Here is a 23,801-nt window from a genome sequence, read left to right as displayed (position 1 = left end):
GTGTCTTGAAATTTGAGGTAGAGCTCCAGTCCATCAAATTCCCTTTTCCATACTCCCATTTTTTCGTTTTCAATCACTTTCATTCCTTAGATCAAATCCTTAGTTTTCTTATCTTTGTATTCATTTTTCTCTTCAATTTTTGGGGCTACATCTCCATCATTTTTTTCAGGAACAAATGCGTAGTTTCAGAAACTCTAGTCTCTAGCCTCCGAGTGGCAGCATTGCTTCCTTTCACTCTCTGATGTTGCTCAAGCTTAAGGGAAACAAAGTTCTTAAAGTTCTTAAATGGAGTTTAATAGCAAATAATAAAAATTTTTATTAGAGTAGAGAAGAAGATTTTAGTCCTTAAGTTAAAAAATAAAGCAAAAAAAAAAGTCAAAGAAAAACCGGTCCGTTCACTTTAAGAAGAGGAGAGAAAAAAAAGGTGCAAGCACTTCAATCCACAAATTGCAATTACAAAAGGAGAAAAAAAAGCATACTAACCAAAACAATCCAATGCAGGTCAATTGCGCCGCTTACTTCTTCTGCTTAAAGATTTAATTTCTGTTCAAAGAAAGAAAAGGTTTTCAAAGTCTTTTTCAAAACAGAAAGGATTCCTCACCAGATGGACACACTTTCTTTTTCCTTTTCCTTCCGTTCTGGAGCAATCCCAACTTCATCAGTCTAGGCTGTCTTTTGTCGCCAGCTTGAAGACCTTCTCTTGGGTCAAACAGGTACTTTGCGGCGTCCCTGAGATCAGCAAGACTAGTCTTCCTGTTCATTGTCTCTTCGGGACAGTTAGGTCTGATTGGACCACCCAGCGGCAAAGTATCAGCGACGGTCTTGGAGCATCGAGACCGCACATCCGTACCGTTGCGACGTTGGCTCCCCCCCATTTTTTGCAATTTCTATGAGCATTGCACAGTCTGACTGAATTTTTTTGGGTATCCATTCCTGGGAAGATTGGCAACTGTCTTCATTGTTTTCCACTTGTGAATAATCTTCCTCACTGTAAAATGATGGACTTTAAATTCTTTGGAAATGACCTTATAACCCTTCCCAAATTGACATGCAGCAACAATTGCTTCTCTAAGATCATTGCTGATGTCTGTCTTCTTTGACATTGTGTTAATAAACAATGCTGGAGACCAGCAAACTCCTAAAACTTCAGCTTTCATAGAGGTAAGTCACATTTGCTGATGATCAATTGATCAAGGGCACTTGATTAGCAACACCTGGCACATGCTTCCCCAGTTTGTCTTTCTCTTTGTAAAATAAATTATGACAGGGTGCAATATGTTGTACATTGTTGTTCATCTGAGATTGTATTTCCCTACTTTTAAGAACTGCTACGGACCAGATGATTTTTACTATGTCCTGCTATATAAAACCACAGAACTCCCAAGAGGATATACTTTTTCACATGACTATATTATGGAATGTTTCTGAAGTAAGTTCAATTTATTTATTCAAAGAAATGTATTTATAAGAAGCAGAGAACACTAAGAATTGCTTTTAGAAATTTAATTCTTCATGTAAATTATAGGAAGGATTAGTTGAGAGATCAGGGTAGAATTATTTAATCACTGTCCTTTAATAGATTATGGTTCATGGGTAATAGAAAAACTGCTACTTCTACCCTCCAGCATCTGTGGCCAAAGTTGGTCACTTTATTCCATGTAACAAACAATACAGGTAGTCCTCAATTTGATTGTAATTGAATCTGGAATTAGGTTTGCAAGTAATTGCCGTTGTTAAACAGGCCACCATTTGACCAGGCCTGATTTTACATTTCTTTTGTGGTGGTCAGTAAGCAAACCTTTATATCCAACGAGCATTTTTGGCTAGAAACCAAAAGTAAAATCTGGAAAATGGCAAAAAAGTACAAAATGATCATATGACTGGGGCATTGCAAATGGCTGTAAAAGTGAGCCAATTGTCAAGTGCCCAAAGTGCAAACATATGACCATGGGAGAGTATGTAACCATCATAACTTCAAAATCGGATCATAAGTATTTTTCGTGGGGTCTTTCCTTTCAGTGTAAATAAGGACTGCCTGTAAGAATTTGCTTTTAAGATATTGGTCCATAATGCAGAATTGCTAGTTGGTCTAATACAGTTTTAGATGTTCCATTATTGGGAACAGTTTACATAATATTGAGCACTTCTTTAAAAAGCATTGAAACATTCAATTTAAGATAAGCTTCATTTCATAGTAATTGTATACTTGTATTAGATTATAAGCATTAATAAAAAAGATAGATAGATATTGTATAGTACATAACATTCTTGCCAGAGCTGCTGCTTACCGAGCAGTTCAAAAGCATAGTAGATACCATGTTTCCCTGAAAATAAGACAGGGTCTTATTTTCTTTTGACCCCCGAAATAAGCACTTGGTCTTATTTTTGGGGAGGTCTTGTTATTTTTTAGGTGCAGGAGGTGGCGAGCATGGTCACCTCATAGCTGCTGCTGTATTGCAATATTTTTGGGGAGGGCTTATTTTCAGGGGAGGGCTTATTTTAGTGCATGTGTTCAAAAGCCCGATTGGGCTTATTATTCAGGGAGGTCTTATTTTCAGGGAAACAGGGTAAGTAGGTACCACTTCACTGGGAAGGTAACAGTGTTCCATGCATATGCTGGCCCTATGGCCACGGAAGCATCTCCAGACAACGCTGGCGCTCTCAGCTAAGAAACAGATGACCATCACCTCCTAGAGTCGGACCCGACTGGACAAGAGAAACCTTTACCGTTATATTTAATTGTATAGTTAGATCATTGTGACTGAGTGCGAGTTTCATTGTGGTTTATTCATAAAGCCACTACATTTATTCAATATTCAATTATTCAATAGTCAATATACTGAATATATAAATATATCCTTTATTTCCAAAATGGTTTTGGAACGTACACAAATACTTTAAGCACCCACTAAGACTAAAAAGTAGGTGCCACAAGCAGCTTTTGTCTTCTTGCCCCCCCAAATCCTCCAATACAGTGCCAGAGAGCATTCTGGGAACTATAACAATAAGTAGGAAATAATCCATAATTAATAGGTGTGCTACACCCTCAGGAACTATTTTGTAACATCCATGGAACATTAATGTTTTAAATACCTACAAAACTGAAAGTTTGATGATCATGGGAGTAAAATATTTTTGGCTGGAATTGAAGATCATGCCAAGCTAAAACCAAACATGGTATATTATGGTACTAAAGCATGCTCTGTCAATTCAGATGCTGTAATATTCTTTCAGTGAACTTACATGTTTTTATTTATGCACTTCCTAAGTACAATAACTTAATCATATCAGAAAACCTAAAAATTCACATTTTGATTTAACAAGAGAAAATTAAGATTCCAAATTAAGTCAATAAAATTATGCAGAGTGGCTCATACAACTATAAATAGTTGCTTTGTGAATTCATTGTAAAATGAAGACTGTTAGCCTATAGCAGTGATGGCGAACCTATGGCACGCGTGCCACAAGCGGCACGCGGAGCCATTTGTCAAGGCACATGAGGCACTGCCCTGTCAGCTGGCCAGCGCTGAGTTCACCTTTTTAAAAGCTATTTTTCACCTTCCCCAGGCTACAGAGGCTTTATAGGAGCCTGGGGAGGGCAAAAAGAGCCTCCCCCACCACTCCCGCAGACTTCAGGGACCGTCCGGAGGCTTCCCTGAAGCCTTCGGAGCGCTTAAAACCACCCTCCGAGCAAACCGGACTTACAGGTTGCTCGGAGGGTCGTTTTAAGCGCTCCGAAGGCTTCAGGGACCGTCTGGAGGCTTCCCTGACACCTTCGGAGCACTTAAAACGACCCTCCGAGCAAACCGGAAGTGACTTCCGGTGTGCTCGGAGGGTGGTTTTAAGCATTCCAAAGGCTTCAGGGTAGCCTCCAGATGGTCCCTGAAGCCTCCGGAGGGCTTCCCGGGGGGGGAGGCTCTTTTCGCCCTCCCCAGCCTCTGGAGCCTGGGGAGGGCGAAAAAAGCATGTAAAAATGGGGGTGGGGTTGCGCGTTGTGCGCGCATGCGCACGGAGTGGGGTTGCGCATTGCATTATGGGTGTGGCACGCCCGCACACGCCCCCCCTGCGCTCCCCCCACTTGTGGCACGCGAGCCAAAAAAGGTTCGCCATCACTGGCCTATAGGGTCAAAGAACAGAGTGGTTTCATTTTTTTTGTCCAGGCTTAAAAAGTATTAAAAGGTATAGTTTTTCATGATCTAGCCTAAACCCTTCATTATTTTACATTTATTAACATTTTCATCATCTGAATCCATAGAAAAGTATATCTCAAAGTTCCATCAAAATCTCAACAACGACCACTCCACCACCCATAGATTTGATCTATATTCAAAAAAGTTCACCATAAAACTATGGATGTATAAGTCTGCTTCAGAAAAATTAGCAACACAATTGAGACTCTTCAACATCAGATTTCAACCATTTACAATCTGAACAAACAAAAGGAGTATTTGGCATATTACTATTACTTGATATGTTTCACATGTAAATTTAATGTGCGTACATTTTTTCCCCCTCGCTTCCACCACTTCATCCTAATTTAAATTCCACATCAGTTTAGCTACTTCATGCATCAAGGTAAGCTCTACGTTAGTGATGGGGAAACTTTTCGGCACTGAGTGCCCAAACTGGAACGCACGTGTGTGTCAGAGCGCCGGAAACCTGAACACCAACTGGCTGGTGCGCATGTGCATGCTGGCTACTTGGTCTTCGGGTTTCTGGCACGCGCATGTGCACGCTGGGAACCAGAAGAGCAGCTGGTGATGGTGCGCATGCTCACAGAGAGGGCTCTGCGTGCCACCTAGATTAACTTGCTGCGGCCAGCTTGGCTTGGCCAACTCACCATTAACAAGTCACCACTGCCAAGTTGCGACAGGACAACTCCACTTGGCCAACTCAAGTTGTCCATGGGGACAACTTGTCAGAGATGGCTGGAGCAGTGGTGGTTTGCGAGCGGTATGCTCCGGTACGGGTGTTCCGGTGCCTGCTGGGAGCTTCAGTGCTTCGGAGGGCCCACCCGCCCGCCCACGTTCCTGAGCTATATTTCACCCAACCGGGCCATTAGCACACATGCATGCAGCATACGGCTCCTGCACGGCGCTCCGCCGAGCAGCTGTAGTGTCGCGGGTGGTGGGTGTGCATGCGTGCACAGTGCGCATGCATGTGGTGACGCCCAGCCCCGTCACAGCGTACTGGTTGCAACGGGATCCGGGACTCACCACTGGGCTGGAGGTAGAGCCAAGTGGGTAAGTGAGCAGGTGGCAGATCGCAGTATGGTAGCCAGGGGCTTCCCGCCATCATGGCAACCTAAACTAACTTGCTGCAGCCAGCTCGGCTTGACCAACTCACCATTAACAAGTCACCATTGCCAAGTTGCCACAGGACAACTCCATTTGGCCAACTCAAGCTGTCCATGGGGACAACTTGCTACAGATAGCTGGCGGTAGAGCCAGATTGGTAAGTGGGCAGGTGGCAGATAGCACTATGGTAGTCACGGGATTCCCATTTTCACAACCCTGCCACTGCAGCCGAGCTCTGGGCCAGAGAGGCCAGGGATGGCAGCATGTTTGTGTGTGAAAATGGGATGTTCCCAGCCACCACTGCCTCCCTGCTCACCACCGTTGCCATCCCCAACCTCTTTGGCTGGGAGTTTGGTTCAGCTGCAGTGGCAGCATTGGTCTGTGTGTAAATGGATACTTCTGACCACTACCACCTCCCTGTCACCCACTGCCTCTGTTACTTCTGGCCTCTTCTGCTCAGAGCTTGGCATGGTGGCAGCAGTAGGGGGTGTGAAAATGGTAAGCCCCTGGCCACCGCCACTCTACCCACCCACTTGCTCACCTGCCCACCCGCTCTCTAACAGTCCACTGACAAGCAGACTTTGGACAAATGGAGGCAACTCTGTGCCACTATCATCCTCCCAAGAGTGGTCGCCCTATCAAGATCACACCACATGTAATACTCTGGGAAGTTACCAAAAACACACACAAAAACCCTGCTTATGCATTGGTGTCAGTGTTCAGAGACTGCCATCAGAACACTGAAAAGATGTGTATTGTCCCAAAGGTGGCAACTGGACTTTCTTGTTTTTCTTTGAAGATGTTCCGCTTCTCATCCAAGAAGCTTCTTCAGGTTTTGGATGAGAAGCAGAACGTCTTCAAAGAAAAACCAGAAAATCTCCATAGACAATGATGTGCATTGCAGGGTTGCAAGGACAAAGCCAACACTCTCCAAACAAAACAACAACAACAAAGTACTGCTCATCATCAAGCTGCTCATTTTCAGCTTGTAAAAGAGCACATGGATAAGCTAAGGCTGTTGGAAGAATATTCTATGGATGGATCACACCAGAAGAGATTCTTTTACTTGAATGAAAAACTTTGGTGGTTGTACCATGGTTTGGATCAGTTTTGCTGTCCCTGAACCAGGATGATTTGCTATCATTTATGGAACAGCAAATCCTGAATTGTACCAGCAAATTTTACAGGAACATCAGGATGATGTCCATGAACTGAAGCTCAAGAGAATGTGGGTCATGTGGCAAAACACCCAAAAACACACAAGTCATAACAACCAAGAATGTTTAAAGCAGGAGAAACATAATTTTTTGGAATGGCTAGGTCTAAGTCCTAACCTTAATCCAACAGAAATATTATGGAAGCATCTGAAGTGGGCAGTTCATGCAAAAAAGCCCACTAATATTGCTGAGTTGAAGCTGTTTTGTAAGGATGAATGAGTCAAAATTCTTCCAAATTGATTAGCAAGTCTAATCAACAGTTATTGGAAACATTTAGTTGCACTTATTGCTGCCCAAAAGGGACATATCAGGAACCGAAAGGTCAACATACTTTTGCCACACCTAAACATGTGGGTTTGGATCATCTTCAATAAATACATGGGCAAGTATTATCTTTTTGACTTATTTATTTGGATTCTCCTTATCTAGGTTTAAGACATGTAGAGAACAGATAACATTTTAGATCATTTATGCAAAAATAGTGAACATTCAAATGGGTTCACAAATTTTAAACACCACTGCATCTGCAATTTGCCTTTAAAAAGTATGACTTACAACATTTCCTGGATGGGGAGGTGATAATAGACATTGACAATTAGACTTTCTATTTATTCCTCAAAACATTTCAAATCACATGCTCTGTACAGTATTGCAAATTCTGTCATTTGGAATTCTGAAGAAGAATTGATATTGTTAGAATACATGGCAACTCTTCCCTTTTTATTATATTGTCAGAGATGGGAAAAAGGTGACCCACTAGAGACAACACCAGAGTCTTACAGGTGTGTTCCTTTTGAATATTTTTCAACTGCTGTATTTCAAATAAGGGAGATGTGCTCAGATCTGTTGTATTTTTAAATCATATTTTCCTCTTACGTAAAGAGCTCAAGCTCATCTTTATGAATATAAATGCATATATAATAAAAGTGACCTTTCACTTGAAACAAGTATCTTTTTCTCCTACACAATTGTATTCTTTAACATTAGGCACCTTTTTAACCAGTTTTATGCTGGAGGTAAAGTTGCCAGTATTTTTCTGCCACCAGTGCATGCAATTTATTCAAGCTTTATCAAGAATCCCCAAGCCAGCTTCTGGAGAACAAAATCTGACTATAACTCGTCATGATTTGTTTGTTTATGATTTTGCAACTATGAAAGAGACTGATGCCTGTACTTCCTGATATTTTAAAAAAACCTATTATACAAAAGGCCTACTAAAATATACCAATGAAAAGTAAGATTAAATGATTTAAGAAGAATACACATGTAAACATGGGATTGTGCTAGGCCTTTTCTGGAATGTAGCTGTGACACTCTACTCTGAATAGACATTCACATAATGAAGGTAAATTTGTCCCATTTTGTTTGTGCATTTAATAGTGGACAAAAGTTTGGAAACGAGTAACTAACCAATGTAAAGGTGGCGAAATCAAAGTGATTTGCTGACTGAAAAAATATAGAAGGAGGAATATTAAGATATAGCCCTCTTGAAAAACAATGTTGGAAGTTAACACCGTCTCCTAGAGAATGTTTTGGGAAATATTAAAAAGGCAGAATATTTCCCCTAAAAAGAGAAGTAGAAACTCAAGAGAGGCAGAAACTCGACTCCCTTCCCCCCCCATTGTGAATGAGCCATTAAGGCCTGAGCTAGTCTATTCTACATAACAAAGATCTACTCCCGTCAGCTCCAGGGTGATGGGATTAAGGCATGGGCCTCAGGACATAATAGTATTAGCCCTTTACCTATCTCACCTGGGAAGATTACATCATCACTCAGCAAGTCAAGCAAGCCTGGAAGACAGCCTACAGTGTTGCCCCTGCATGGCCCCATGGGAGTCTGACAACCAATCAGAATACAAGCTCAAATTCAAAGCCCAGAGAGGGCACAAAACCAGGAACTTTCAGCATCTCTGCCCTTTTCTGCTCAGGCCATGTGATCCTATCCACCATTAAAGATAGGAGAGGGGGCGGTCTAGAAATCAAATCAAATCAAATAAATAAATAAATAAATAAATAATAAATAAATAAATAATAAAAAAATAATCTTTCCAAACAGCCTCCATGTTTCCAGTGTCTTTTTCTCCACTTGGAACTGAACCCAGAAGGACATTTCTTCTAACAAGAAGATTTCTATCAGCTTTAGCTGTTGTCTTAGAAATATCATGCTAGTATTCCTGGGAGCTATACAAAAAACACACCTACAAGATATAATGCTGCTTCTGAGTATAGTCCTATCAATGTTTCAGCCGTAGTCACTTTAAGAGATGTGGACTTCAACTCCCAGAAGTCCCCAGCCAAGGGGGACTTGGCCACATCTTTTAAAGTGGCTAAAGTTGAGAAATACTGGTATATATTATCATTCCACCAAAGTCAAGCTCATCATTCTATCCCAATAGGTAAACAGACGGAGTACTAGAAACAACGCTCACAGGAACGGCCCAAACTTGCAACAAAACGTCGGCAGCAGCAGTCCAAAAACAAGCTCCGCCCTTTACTACCCTCGTTGGTTTCTGCCGCTACTTACTGCGCAAACTCCTAATCGTCCTCTCCATGCGCATGCGTTGATCCCCCGAGGCCGGTGAGATTCGGTTGGGTGGGGGTTGTTGTGAAGCTGCTGGGAACACGTGAAGCAACGTCATCATAAACATTAGTAGCCAAGATGGCAGCTCCGGCAGGGGGAAAGGTAAGGGATTGGAATGAAACCTTTTGAGTTGCGGTGACTGCAATGTTGCCTTGAGAGCAGAGTAAATTTTATTATGGGAGCTCTACGATGGTTGGGACGGAAATCCCGGACTGAGCTGGGAGGATGTCAGGCCGCTGTCTGAACCGGTCTTGCTTCGAGGGGTGTCCTCCAGATACGTCGGGGCAAGAGCCCGCAGACCTCGGGTGGGGCTGGATGTGGTGTCAACGGAGGCCCGAGGCTGAGGCGTTTTGCCCTCGTTTGAAGAGGACCGCCTCTTGACCGGCCGGAATCAGGACAGGTGGATGACACGTGAAAGGTTTCTCGCATCTGTGATCAGGTCGCGGTTCAAAGGAAGCTTATGCCTTGGTACTTTGAAAAGGGAAGTGGTGCAAAGGAGTTTTGTGGAAAAGAACATACCCTCATAGCGTCACTAGAAGGCTTTCGTTGTACGCTTTTGTGTAACTTTCCTGTTTATATGTACGTTTCTGATGAATTGTCAGATGGAAGCCACCCATCCTTCCTTTTTACTGCATTCTGACCTGTTTTGACTGATTCTTTCAAAGCAGCTGTCTGTGACATGGTTAAAATGCAGGAAAACAAAACCTGATTTAAAAAACTTCCCACACAAATTTGCCATTTAAAAAAAATCCTGATATATTTTTTAAAAAATGATATCAACCTAATTGATTATCATCTTCAAAGCGCTCCATGGCACAGGACCTAGTTATTTGCGGGATCGTATCCTGCCCCACACATCCCTTCGGCCGATTTGCTCACACAGAGAGGGACCCCTCTGGGTGCCGTCCACTAGGCTGTGCCAGCGGGCGGTGCCCAGGGGAAGGGCCTTCTCTGTGATGGGCCCGACCCTCTGGAATGACCTTCCCCCTGACATTAGAACGACCACGGACCTCCGCTCCTTCCGCCAGAAGCTCAAAACCCACCTGTTTCATCTAGCCGGCCTGGCCTAATTCCAGCTTTCCCACCTCAGTTGGTATTTTTAAATTTCACGGTTTGGTTTTAAGGTTAAGTTTTAATTTTTATAAACTTGTACAGGGGTCTATTTAATCCGATTTTAATTATATTTATTATCAATTGTATGGTTTTAATTTGGTACCTGTACACCGCCACGAGTCCCTTCGGGGAGAGGGGGGCGGTCTAGAAGTCTAATAAACTAAACTAATAAACTAAACTAATGATTGTTTGGAGGCTGCAACTAAGACATCTGATAAATAGATGGAAAATGGACTATTGAGGTGCTTTAAAACAGTGAATTAAAACAGAAATGGTTTTTAAAAGGGGGTATTTTTTCACCACAACATTGTCACATATAATGGTTTGGTACATATAAGTGATGTACAGCATTGGGTAGTCATCCACTTTTACATTTAGATCATTTTCAGTGGGAGCACAACTGTTTCTGTTTCTCAGATATTTAATTTTTCTCCTAAGCTAGTAATACTTCTCTGTAGAATATTTCCAGTAACTAGGAATCAATGTTTGTGTTGCTGGATTACAGCTTTCAGTCCATTCTGTTTCAATAAACAAATACCTGAACTCAAAAATTTTATTTTTATTGCTTAATGGTATAACTACAGTATAAACAGAAAAGAAATGCAAATCAAAGCACATTCCTAAAAACACATTACAAGAAGTATATAAAAGCAACACAGTTTTAAACAACACATTAAATCTTAACTGCATAATATATCAATCAATTTTCTTATTAGAGATAGATTGAGAATGAATGGATTTTAGATCTAGGTCATAATTTTTCTGAACACAGCAAAATTATTTTGGCTCCTCTCCAAGGTGACTAAAATTCATCAGATGAATTTTCAATATCTAACTTTGTACTTTGTACTTTAAACCTTATATAATCTTCCTAAATTCACATTAGCCATTGCATTATTATTAAACTAAAACAGGACAATTATAGGGCATGTGTCAGTGTTCTCAAATTTATTACATTGCTAGCATAAAAAGTTTTATGTACAGTCCTTAAATGTCCACTGAGATGTTCAGCAAACATAAAAATAGTTTAATGAAACTTATGTTAAGATTATAAGGAAGTTTATTTAAATTCAAGACAATTGATTTATGGTGTTGCAACCCGTGACAGAGTTCTTGAAAACTATAAAATCTATCTTAATAATACTTTTCATATATCTGTAGAAGTAAACTTGGTGTCTTCCAAAATACTTTTCAATACAAGGAATGCAACATTTTCTTAAGCTGCTTATATATCACATCCAAATTGAGAAAACAATTTTAGAAAATCCAAATTCTTCTTAGAGTACATGTAATGTTTTAAGGAATGTTTCAAAGTTGGCTCAAAATATTAATAGCTTTTTCTATCTAAATATTAGTTTTAAAAGATTTTGCAGTGATTTTTCAAGTTAAAATTATTCAAAAATGTTATTTATTTCAAGTGAAGAGTTTAAAGGATCTTGACAAACTTGAACATTGGGCACTATCTAATAAAATGAAATTCAATGGTGAAAAGAGTAAGGTTCTACATTTAGGCAACAAAAACGGAATGCACAGGTACAGTATAGGTGATACCTTACTCAGTAGTAGTAACTGTGAAAGGGATCTTGGAGTCCTAGTGGACAACCATTTAAATATGAGCCAGCAGTGTGCAGCAGCTGCCAAAAAAGCCAACACAGTTCTAGGCTGCATCAACAGAGGGATAGAATCAAGATCACGTGAAGTGTTAATACCACTTTATAATGCCTTGGTAAGGCCACACTTGGAATACTGCATTCAGTTCTGGTCGCCACGATGTAAAAAAGATGTGGAGACTCTAGAAAGAGTGCAGAGAAGAGCAACAAAAATGATTAGGGGACTGGAGACTAAAACATATGAAGAACGGTTGCAGGAACTGGGTATGTTTAGCTTAAGAGAAAGAAGGACTAGGGGAGACATGATAGCATTATTCCAATATCTCAGAGGTTACCACAAAGAAGAGGGAGTCAAACTATTCTCCAAAGCACCTGAGGGTAGAACAAGAAGCAATGGGTGGAAACTAATCGAGGAGAGAAGCAACTTAGAAATGAGGAGAAATTTCCTGACAGTGAGAACAATTAATCAGTGGAACAGCTTGCCTCCAGAAGTTGTGAATGCCCCAACACTGGAAGTCTTTAAGAAGATGTTGGATAGCTATTTGTCTGAAACGGTATAGGGTTTCCTGCCTAGGCAGGGGGTTGGACTAGAAGACCTCCAAGGTCCCTTCCAACTCTACTATTGTATTGTATTGTAAATTTCTATCCACAAATTCCAAAAACATCAAAACTTGATCATTATAGGAAATACTTTAAATACTTGCAAATGGTAAAAAATGTGTTTTATTTGAGCCCACTGTACCCACAAAATATCATTTGATTACATAATAAAACAAGCTGTTGGACCCAAAGGCAAATTAATAAAAGGCATCCTTGATAAATTTCACACAGCTTCTTCATGCTGAGGTTTTTAAACAGTAATCAGAGCTAGGATTCCAGCATGTTTTATCCTTGGCCAAAATATCTTCTGCTGCTTTTCGCCAGAAGCTTTCCTCTCTTCTCCAGAAATGGGTTGAATTACTCCAGCAACTAGGTTAAAAATAATCATGGCAACATTGCCCAAACATTGACGAGGCTGAATCTACTTCAGTTTGAGGGAAAGGCAGTGCTAACTCATTCCATACTACCTATCCAGGCTGACATCTGTTCGTGTCCTGACTTTGCCCTTTAGAGTGCAGTTTCTATACTGTAATTACCAATTACAGTTACTGAGGTGGAAAGAAGAATGTCTGCAGGACTGGTTTTAGCTGGAGTTGGCCACCCTAGGTTGATAACGTATGGGAGGTAGATAGGTTACAGAATTTTTATGTTTTTTCTCTTCCCTACCACCAAATTTTCCTTTGGATATCATTTCAAAATTACTAGGGTTATGCTGGCTGGTAACTTCTGATATGGTGATATAGCATAGTATACTTATAAGATTTGTTTAGGAATGAAAAGAAAGTTCACTTACATTTATTCATTAAGTTATTTTTATATATATATTATTTATTCCTTATTCACTTTAACATAAGGTTTGAAAATGCCCGTAGTAATGTGAAAAGAAATAATTCTAATTGTAATAATTCTGTCTGAAAAAAAATAAGGTACTACTGGTACTCTAAATACTAAACAGGGGAATCCATTTTTATCAGTCATTCCAGAAATTAAATGTGTACAATAGAGAACTTCTGTATACCATGTAGTTGATTCAGGGTTTTCTGCCTGTATTTTCTTTCTCTAAAATATCAATTAACAGATATTGCCTGAAGCTTGTCACCCTTTTATAAAAGCAGATTGTGCAAGATGAATTTCAAGAGTAATATAGCTTGCAATCTTGGCATTCTTTGTCTTGCCTTTTGTATCAGATTAGTTCACTGGTTCTCAACCTTTTCACCACAGACCCCTTTAAATACCTTTTGTGACCATGGACCCACAAGACTTAGCCCAATATTTAAATCATAACATTGCTTCAAGCCTTCATCGCAGACCCCCAGAGGTCTGCAGACCACAGGTTGAAAACCACTGGGTTACTTAATTTGTGGGTTATAATTTTTTTAAAATTGAATGGCTCTCATCAGGGTGGATTTGATTTAAATCAAGTCAATTTAAATCATAATTTTTAAAGAGCAACTCTCATCTCTGGCCCACAGCGGCTCCTCTGACCCCGCTGTTGACTCACCGACAGTCCCATTCACTTTAATGGGATGACTGGTGATGCGGCAGTGACACAACAAGGTGAAGAACGTGATGGGCAGCAGATGAGTGAATGCACGCTAACAGGCGCTGCCATGATGGATCTGAAATGACAGGTTCTTTTTAAATGTAAGGACTCGTTCTTGCTGGTAATTAAAATCTTTAATATTATTATTTAAATTTTATTAAAATAAATTTGATAAAATCAGAAAAATCCAATTTGAATGAAAAAAAATCTAATTTAAATAAAAATCTGATTTTTTTTGTTTTAAAAAAAAACCATTGATTTTTATCCACCCTGGGGCTTATGAGCCTAAGCAAACCTAAAAGCCTCCCATCTTTGGTACAGAGAAATATAGTACTTGGTTTGGAGATGGGAAAAAAATCTTCAAATATTTCTTTCACTTGTATTCATTGTTAAAGTTACAGGATTGTCATGACCGAATTGGTAGGAAGTTATGTTATCATGCAATGATATGTGTTTTTTCATTTTATGATATTATAAATGCAAAAAAGGGAATTGGCTGGTGTGATGTAGGAAAGTTTAACAACTCCATTCACTTTTGCTTGGTTTCTGAAGCAATGATTTATTTTGAGCAGAGGCATATGTGCATATGAGTGTTACATGTGAACCTGAAAATGTTAATGTGTTGCCAGTGCCATGATTTAAAGCTTAGGCAACTGGACAAGAAGTTAGATCTAACACTTTCAGATTAATTTTCTAAAATATAAGCAAATCCAAATTAGTTTCACTTGAATTTAATGAAATAGATTCATTAACATAGAATGTATCTTAAAATATTTAAAGGCATGTCTCTTCCCATTTGTTCCTGTCCTTGAAAGCCTATTCCAAGGGTCCATGCCCTCTGAAGTGTGGGGAGTGGCTGATGGAAGTGGCCTTTTTTTAGGGTTACTTATTTCCATATGGAACATTATTTTTTCAGACCTTTTAATTATTTTTCTATTTGAGCTTCTGTGTAGCATTCTAACTAGCCTTCCTTTTTATTTCTGATATCTTTATTTAAAAGTTTTAAACGGATACCTTTTTATTTTAATAGTTCCTTGCTTTGTGACTAACATGCTTTAGGAATCAATAAAAATGGAATAAACTGTTTCTGAGCTCTTGATTTTAATATAGCTTGTATTGCAAAACTAGTCTTGTTTATTTTTCCATCCATATCATTATATCCCCAGGCATGTAATGTTCTATTCTAATAGAAACTCTGCCCAATTTATTACTTGACTGGGCTAGTGAGTATGCAATATAAACTTGTCATTTTCTTTGAAAGATCCAAATTGCATTACAGTAATTGGTTTTGTCCCCAGAGCCAAAAATGCTCTTAATGAAACAACTCTACTTAATTATTTTTATTTTTTATCTTTTAGATTATATATGAACAAGAAGGAGTTTTCATTCATTCTTCAAGTGAAAATGATGACGATCATGATGCTTTACAATCTGGATTATTGCGAGTCATTGAAAAGGTTACACATCAAAATGTAGGCTTTTCTCTTTTGAATATAACTATATAACTGAATATATACCGAATATATTCCTGTGAATTTACCTTCCACCGTTTATGAAAGATGACAGATAGTTTGTATAGAATAAATTAATAATATTTTGTAAATAGAAACATATGACATTACTGACTTACTTTTTGAATAATTGCATCATTTGTGTTTTAGGGCATTGAGGTGATAATAGATTGGAGACCTCTAGATGATTCACTAGACTCTTCTAACATTCTATATGCTAAAAAGGTATGTTGATTATTTGTAGCAATTTTTGTTAAAGCATTAGAAGTATACCTTAGAAAACTGAAATAAAGATAAAATGAAGGTTTGAAACAATCAGATTGCCTCACAAATATTTTGTATTGTAACTCCCAGAAGCCCCAATGAGTATTTCTAAGGGTCAGAATTTTGAGATTCCTTTTCTAAAATATCAGAGTAAGCCAGATCAGGAAACAAACAAAGAAGTAGAACTCTACTATACTGATGCAGGTTAGTATAGCAGAATCTTCAGAGTTTAACATATTCTCTTCGTGTTTTATCAAAGAGACTCAACTTGGGGCAACTTTAATTGTTTTTCTCACACGTTCTTGCTTTCCCAGGCTTAGCTCATGTTTTCTAATAGTCTCCTCCTCATAGGTCATCCCTCTGATCTTTTACAAAGATGGGTGGTAATATTTGGATTCTTAATCTTTTTAGAAAACAGAGGATCACAATTTGTGAGTGTTGATGTAGATGTCATATACATGTGACTGTTTTTCTGTGATTTTCTTTTTTAATTGCTTTATCTTTATAGTAAGCTAAGTGATAAGAAACAATAATGTAACTTTTGAATTAACGGAATTGTGGAGACTGCAAAAATTGAATGAGGACTAGTTTTTCACTCATGATCTTGAAGATGGCAGGTTCTCTTTCTATGTCTAAAAGGTTATTTGCACCATCCAATAATAGATTACCTTGGGTGGAGAAGAACTTAGAAAAATTATTTCCTTATCTCTGGTGAGCGTAATTACCACAGAAGGCAATAATACATAGCACAATTGCTATGTATGTTTATTGAATCAAAGCTTGAATTCAGTTGACCCTTTAATATATTTCTTTATTCTGACATATCTAATTGGAGATACAAATTGTTGGTCAACATGGTTTTAATTATAATCAGGTTATTTCATTTAATACTCTGGCAATTCCCAAACAATCAATTCCGAAATTGATTTTCTACTGTTGAAAAGATAACAAGAAATAACAGATAAAAAGCAGCAAATAAAACAGCAAATTGTAGGATGTTTTATATTTTATACAGACCTTTATACACTTCACATACTTTTCACAGGTTACATATAGAATTTCTCTTTGTCTTCAATTGCAATGGTAATGAACTTTGCAACCAGTGCTTGCATTTATGATCTTTATAAGTCTGTAAAGCAAAGGGAAGCGAAGTAAGATTGTAAGCACAGAAACAGATTCATTTGGCGACTGCTTCACTTAATGACTGAATTTCTGGTGCCAATAGCATCCCTAAACAAGGATTATTTTTAGTGCAATCCTGTGTCACTCTATTGAGAATCAAGCTTCAGTGGGTTTTATATTCAGGTAAGTGTCTTTAGGATGACAGCCTAACACAGTTGTTCTGTACCCAGAATGAATACAATGTAGTTACTTAATGTAATACCAATTTCACTAAATCAAATGAACAAGATATATTTTAATGACAGTGATCACTGGGCTCCTTGCCAAAATAAAACAGGGAGAATTACAAAGTCCACAAGTTTATAGCTGATACATCTCTAAAGTGATATATAGAACTCCTTTACAGCAGAAATGTAGAACTTGATAATAACATGGGTTGACCTTAATATGGGCTGACCTGCTGTATCTACAGTATATTCTACTTTTCTGAGTGGGCTCAAAGCCTGCCTTTTCTACTGATAGCACTTGCTAACATAAACAGTGTCTTTTATTGTATCAATAGTTTGACTTCCTTCACAGAAAAAGCAACAAACTCATTTTTTAACCCTGTCTCCTACCTGTCCAGCGTTTCAGTTTACCCGCTCTGCCTAATCTGCACTTCAGAACCATACTATGTATGTAAGACAAGAATATTATTTGTCCCTCACACCAGAGGAAGACACAGCTTACAAAACAGAACTTCTCTTTATTTTCTATTTTGTAATCTAAATGTGTTGGATTCTTGACAAGCTTCTTTTTGATTAATCTGCTGATAGAGTACTGTTACAATTTTAGTTTGGGGAATGATCAGCTGCCCACTGTTCCATTCTTGATCATGGAAATTCATGTCCTCAATTCTTGGTATTTTTATCTGTCATACTTTGGTGTTCTACTGTTTGGTACATGAGTGTTTTAGTTGATCCTGCTACGTTATTGCATTTTCATGCACTTTTGCATTCATATGAATTGTATGTACTTCATTAGCCTGAATATCCATCTTACAGTTCACTAAGCTTTTATAGTTCATAGAATTATATTTCATTATTATCCATCATGATTATTTGCCGGATAAGCCTACAAAATGATTACAGTATGTTGAAACATGAATTGTGTCTGCTTCAGCTAGTGTTTGGTTCCTGTATATCCTTTAAATGTATTATAAACTTCATAGATTCTGGGCCTGGTCATGAGAGAGAGAAATCTCTCATGTTCTCCTCTGCTACTGGAATAGAAGACAGATATCTTGGTTAACATCCAGCATTTAAAGATTTTTGATTTGATTTAGAGATGCTTCGGAGAGATAGCTCAAGACTGTGAAATGATTTTGTGGACTAATGCAGAGCCTTGAATAATATTATACATTTGTGTAAGTAGTAATAATTAAAATATTCCAAGATCATAAGACTAGAAAATCAAGAGTCTTTGATTTCTTTAACTATAACATGACAGCTTGCATTAAAGTTTTAAAGGAAATCTGTCACAGTTTACAGTTTACATAGTTCACATTTGTTGTTTATTCAACTGTAGATATATGAACTCTTTTTAAAAAATTGTTTGTGGGGGATGGAAAGCAAATGACCTCACTGATAGTTCTACTATGTCATTTGAGAAAGAAGTTGCAAAAGCATAGAGATGGAATGTTGTGACTGATGCCTTAAACAACCCAAAGATTGAGTAATGCTATATCTGAGCAAGACTATTTTTCTTCTGAAGCTAAAATGCTATTTTTTCCATTCCTTGAGCTGGACTTTAAAACAAAGTTTTATTATTTTTTGATTGGCAGTTTTCTTCAAAGTAAATTGTTTTACAGCTTGACTTACTGCAGTTTTTAATCTTAAATTTGTATATGACAAAAATGATGTTCCTTGAACAAATTTGCTTTATAGTTTTGGACAGAAAAATGGATGCTGGATAAAATTGATGGATAATTTTTAAAAAAATAACTGGTTCACAAGAAAAAATGGCTGCTGATGTTTTGATATTTTATTTAGGATTCCAGTTCAGTTGTAGAATGGGTGCAGACTCCCAAGGAGAAGACTGTCAGAGGGACGGAACATATGAACAGTTATGAAGCAGAATGGGATATGGTCAACACTGTCTCTTTTAAAAAGAAGCCACATTCAAATGGAGGTACTTAAGCAACACTGTTATTAAAATATGAAAGTGACTTTATTGGTTGAGCCCTATGAGATATGTTCCTGGGTATAGACTTTTTACTTCTGGTGCTTGCTTGCTGCTGTGCTTGTAAAGTTTCTTTCAGCTAATAATGCTAATCATCTATCTTTCATAACAAAGGGGATTCTAAGATTCTGAATTCAGGTATGTATACAGAAATAATATTTAAAAAATTCACTGAAAATATTCCATCTGTAGCAAAAGATTCATTTTGGATAGTGAGATGAATGGCATTTAAATTTAATAAATGAAAGTACAAGGCATCTGTATTTTTAAAGGCATTTTTATTGGAACTAAAGGATGTTCATTCGTTGCAAGTCTATATGGACAAATGTTTGTGCATTATTTGTTAATTTTTACAGTTTGTTTATGTCTCATCCCTAGTGGGCCTTGGACTGTTAACATATGTTATAATAAGGAATACATTACCTTAAATCATTAAAATAGGAATAGCTCATCCACCTAAGAAAACACTATACATAAGAGAAGGAAAATGTAAGGGCATTTCCGCCCACCAAAAAGTTGTGTTTATCAGTCAGACAAAGCATTATTATAATACCCTTCCATGTCATTTTACTAACCAAAAGAGTCTGTAGAAAGTGTTTTTTGGGGGAAGTATTGATTGCTATTGAAGAAGAATTTTACAAATAAATAAAAATGGCAACTCAATACAAAGTCTCTAAGGCTATGGTTTGTGGTTGCAGACTCCCATTTTGATACAACTTGGGCAGTAAACAATATTCAAAATTTTATCAGCAAAAAACCTGGAGTCTGAAGATTTGGTTTCTACAAAACATTACAAAAAGCTTGTGAAGCAAGCAACTATGCATTATTAGTTGATAGGAGATTTGAAAGTGATCCTGGACATGAGATCATGAGGGAAAGTGAATTAAGTAGGAAGAATTGGATCAGGGAATGAAGAGTGGTGAGAAGGAAGAAGAGGAAAAGTTGCCAACACCAAAAATAAAGTTGTCTGGAATGAGTTCATATTTGGATCATCTGGTTTCATACATGTACTACTACTCAGGATTATTACCTCCATTTATGTATTACAAAGAAAATAATTATTCAGAAGAAACATGCTTAAAAGACTAAATTGTACATCACAACTGTACCCTTTGTTGTGAAACCAATTAGCACATTTGGTTTCTTACAACATTTGCAAAAATTTATAACATAGAACGTTACTAGATAAACATTGTGTAGGTTATTCTTGATAATTACTCTTAAGAGGTTCTTATGTGATTTACTATAATGCTTCCTTTATTACTGTAAGACGGCATGTGTTTAAAATTGTTCAATAGAAAATAATGCAAATGAAAGAAATAGAATAATAAAATAACAGAATTGGAAAGGACCTTGGAGGTCATCTAGTCCTTCCCCTGCTCAAGCGGAAGATCTTATATCATTTCAGACAAATGACTGTCCAGTTTCTTCTTGAAAGCATCTAGTGATGGAGCAGCCACAACTTCTGAAAGCAAGCCATTCCACTGGTTGATTGTTCTCATGTTAAGAAATTTCTCTTTAGTTCTAGGTTGCTTCTCTCTAAATCTTTAGAAACATTTCTAATTTACATGTTACATTATTAAGAATGTATGCTGATTATTGGTCATTGGTAAAAAGGCAGTTCACTAATTATATAGTAATTATATGTTTTATTTATCTTTTTGAATAACAAAGAACTAGTAACAAATGCTAATGTTACTTATTTATGAAACGTGTGTGCTGCCCATCTTCCCAAAGGTGACTCTATAAAATATTTTATAGAATCGCCTCTATTTTTTTAAAGCATTTTAAATGTGTTTCATCAGGTTTCATGATTTCAGCATATTGCTTTTCACCTCTTTGCTATCAAGTAATCAAAAAAGGATTTTTAAAAAAGAGAATTCAGTAACAACATGATATTCAATCTGTTCTAATTAGAAGTACAGTATTTCTGAGAGAGGTAAAATTGAAGTTGAAGAAATATTAATTCAATTTTGGGTTGGTGGGGTGCTTTGTGTGGTACCTGTGAGCATTTTTGGAGCGTTTTTCATTAACTGAAATTGGTGTGTTACTTGAAATCTCTTTTGATAAAATTAGCCTTTCTTTTGTAATATCTTATCACAAACATGAGAAGGTCCAGATTGCATATTGATTCATCTTTCACAAAAGAGAACTTTGGTACCAAAGTGATCTGCTTTCTTCTATAACTTCCATACTTTCTTCTCAATACATGGATGCTAAATCCTTATTCATGTGTGAGTAAATGAACAAATGTTATTCCTTGTTCATATTAAAGTGATACGAGAAAATGATAAGAAATGATAATTAAAAACTAAAATATGTGAAAATGGGACAAGCATTTGCTTTTATAAATAATTATTCACGTCTAGCCAGAAAGTATTGAAACACCAAGTATTTATTTTAGAAGAAATTTCTCCAGTTGCAAGGAAATCATAATTATAGTAAAATATTACAGTTGTGAAAATGCTCTTTATCTTTTTTATCCTTTCAGATGTTACAGTTCGTACAACTGGCGAGAACAAGTGGTCCTTCCTTTTCAGTTTAACAGATTTAAAATCAATTAAACAAAACAAAGAAGGAATGGGATGGTCCTATTTGGTATTCTGCTTAAAGGATGATGTTGTCCTTCCAGCTCTTCATTTTCATCATGGTGATAGCAATTCATTCATCCATACACTTAGAAAATATGTGGTGCTTTGTGAGTAAGTATTCTTGGGATTAAACACAACAAAAGATGTACTTACAATGGCATTTAAAAGTTTGTGAATTCTTTTGAATTCTCATATTTCTGCATAAATATGTTCTAAAATGTTATTAGTTATCCACACAAGTTCTAAAATTAGATAAAAAGTACTCAATTAAACAAGTGAGTTGCACGGGAACCAGCAAATTATTCTATATTCTAACTTTCACAAAGCTCAGAATTGCACTCTTTTAAGCTGGATTTAACATTCCTTTACTTTACTTTACTTTTATTTAATTTATAAACTGCACCTTCTCCCCGAAGGGACTCGGGGCGGTGTACTATCATAATAAAAACACAATATAAATACATATAGATAGAGGAGGCGACATACAAACTGTACAATAATAATTAAAATTAAAAGCAACATTAAAATCTACCCCTAAAAACTACCCCAGAATTAAAATAACTGCCAGGAGGATAAGAATGGGACTATAAATGGGCCAGCTAATTGGAACAGGTGGGTCTTGAGTTTCTTACGGAAGGAGCGGAGGTCAGTAGTGGTTCTGATATCGGGGGGGAGGTCATTCCAGAGGGTTGGGCCCATCACAGAGAAGGCCCTACTCCTGGGCGCCGCCCGTTGGCATTGCTTGGTGGACGGCACCTGGAGGAGTCCCTCCCTGTGAGAGCGAATTGGTTGCAGGGATGTATGGGGTAGGATGCGATGCCGCAGGTAACTAGGTCCTGTGCCATGGAGCGCTTTAAAGATGGTAATCAACACCTTGAAACGCACCCGAAAAACTACAGGTAGCCAGTGCAGCTCGCGCAGGAGAGGTGTTATGTGGGAGTATCTACTACTCTCCATGATAGCCCGCGCGGCCGCATTCTGGATCAGCTGTAGTCTTCGGGTGCATCTCAAGGGGAGCCCCATGTAGAGGGCGTTGCAGTAGTCCAGACGGGACGTCACCAGCGCATGAGTGACTGTGCGAAGGGCGTCCCGGTCCAATAGGGGGCGCAATTGGTGCACCAGGCGGACCTGGTGGAACGCCCCCTCGCCACGGCTGCCACATGGTCATCCATCGACAGCCGGGCATCTAGGAGGACGCCCAAATTGCGCACCCGCTCCACGGGGGCCAGTTGCTCGCCCCCAATGGCCAGCGATGGAGTCCACTGGTTGAACCGGGGCGCCGGTAGCCACAGCCACTCCGTCTTGGAGGGGTTGAGCCTGAGTCTGTTGTCCCCCATCCAGACCCGAACGGCTTCCAAGCATCGGGACATCATTTCGACGGCCTCGTTGGGGTGGTTTGGGGTGGAGATGTACAGCTGCGTATCATCAGCGTACAGATGGTATCCGACCCCAAAACCACGGATGATCTCACCCAGCGGCTTCATATATGTGTTGAACAGGAGGGGCGAGAGGACCGACCCCTGCGGCACCCCACAAGTGAGCGGCCTCAGGGTCGACCTCTGCTCCCCTGCCAACACGCATTGCGTCCGGTCGGAGAGGTAGGAGCAGAACCACCGCAGAACGGTGCCCCCCACCCCCTCCAGCCGGCGCAATAGGATACCATGGTCGATGGTATCAAAAGCCGCTGATAGATCTAATAGGACCAGGATAGAGGAACAACCCCTATCTCTGGCCCTCCAGAGATCATCCACCAACGCGACCAAGGCTGTCTCCGTGCTGTGACCGGGCCGGAAGCCGGACTGGCGCGGGTCTAGATAATCGATTTCCTCCAGGTGACGTGGGAACTGTTGTGCCACCACACTCTCTACAACCTTCGCTAAAAAGGGAAGGTTGGAGACGGGACGATAATTAGCTAGCTCCGTCGGGTCCAGAGAAGGCTTCTTGAGTAAGGGCCTCACCACCGCCTCTTTCAAGGTGGCCGGTAAGGACCCCTCACCCAATGAAGCGTTCACTAGACCCAGGAGCCAGCCTCGTGTAACCTCCCAGGATGCCAGTACAAGCCAGGAGGGACACGGGTCCAATAAACAGTCGCCCACGCAATCTGTCCATATCCTCGGGGGCAACAGAGTCAA

General features: G+C 38.8%; 1 protein-coding gene across 1 annotated transcript in view; it reads left to right on the top strand.

Moving 5' to 3' along the window:
• The first annotated feature begins 9,052 nt into the window (after positions 1-9,052).
• TBC1D15 (TBC1 domain family member 15) overlaps positions 9,053-23,801 on the top strand; it is a 41,736-nt gene continuing 26,987 nt past the window's right edge. The window contains exons 1-5 of the mRNA XM_081957329.1: positions 9,053-9,197; positions 15,320-15,433; positions 15,623-15,697; positions 18,889-19,027; positions 21,570-21,780. Of these exons, the coding sequence (XP_081813455.1) occupies positions 9,174-9,197; positions 15,320-15,433; positions 15,623-15,697; positions 18,889-19,027; positions 21,570-21,780 (563 nt within the window). The 5' untranslated portion in view covers positions 9,053-9,173. The remainder of the gene's footprint in view (positions 9,198-15,319; positions 15,434-15,622; positions 15,698-18,888; positions 19,028-21,569; positions 21,781-23,801) is intronic.

This window comes from Natrix helvetica (genome assembly GCF_964273705.1).
Source record: "Natrix helvetica genome assembly, chromosome: 6".
NCBI lineage: Eukaryota > Metazoa > Chordata > Lepidosauria > Squamata > Natricidae > Natrix > Natrix helvetica.
Note: the sequence above shows the minus strand (reverse complement) of the source record. Positions and strands in the feature narration are given on the sequence as shown.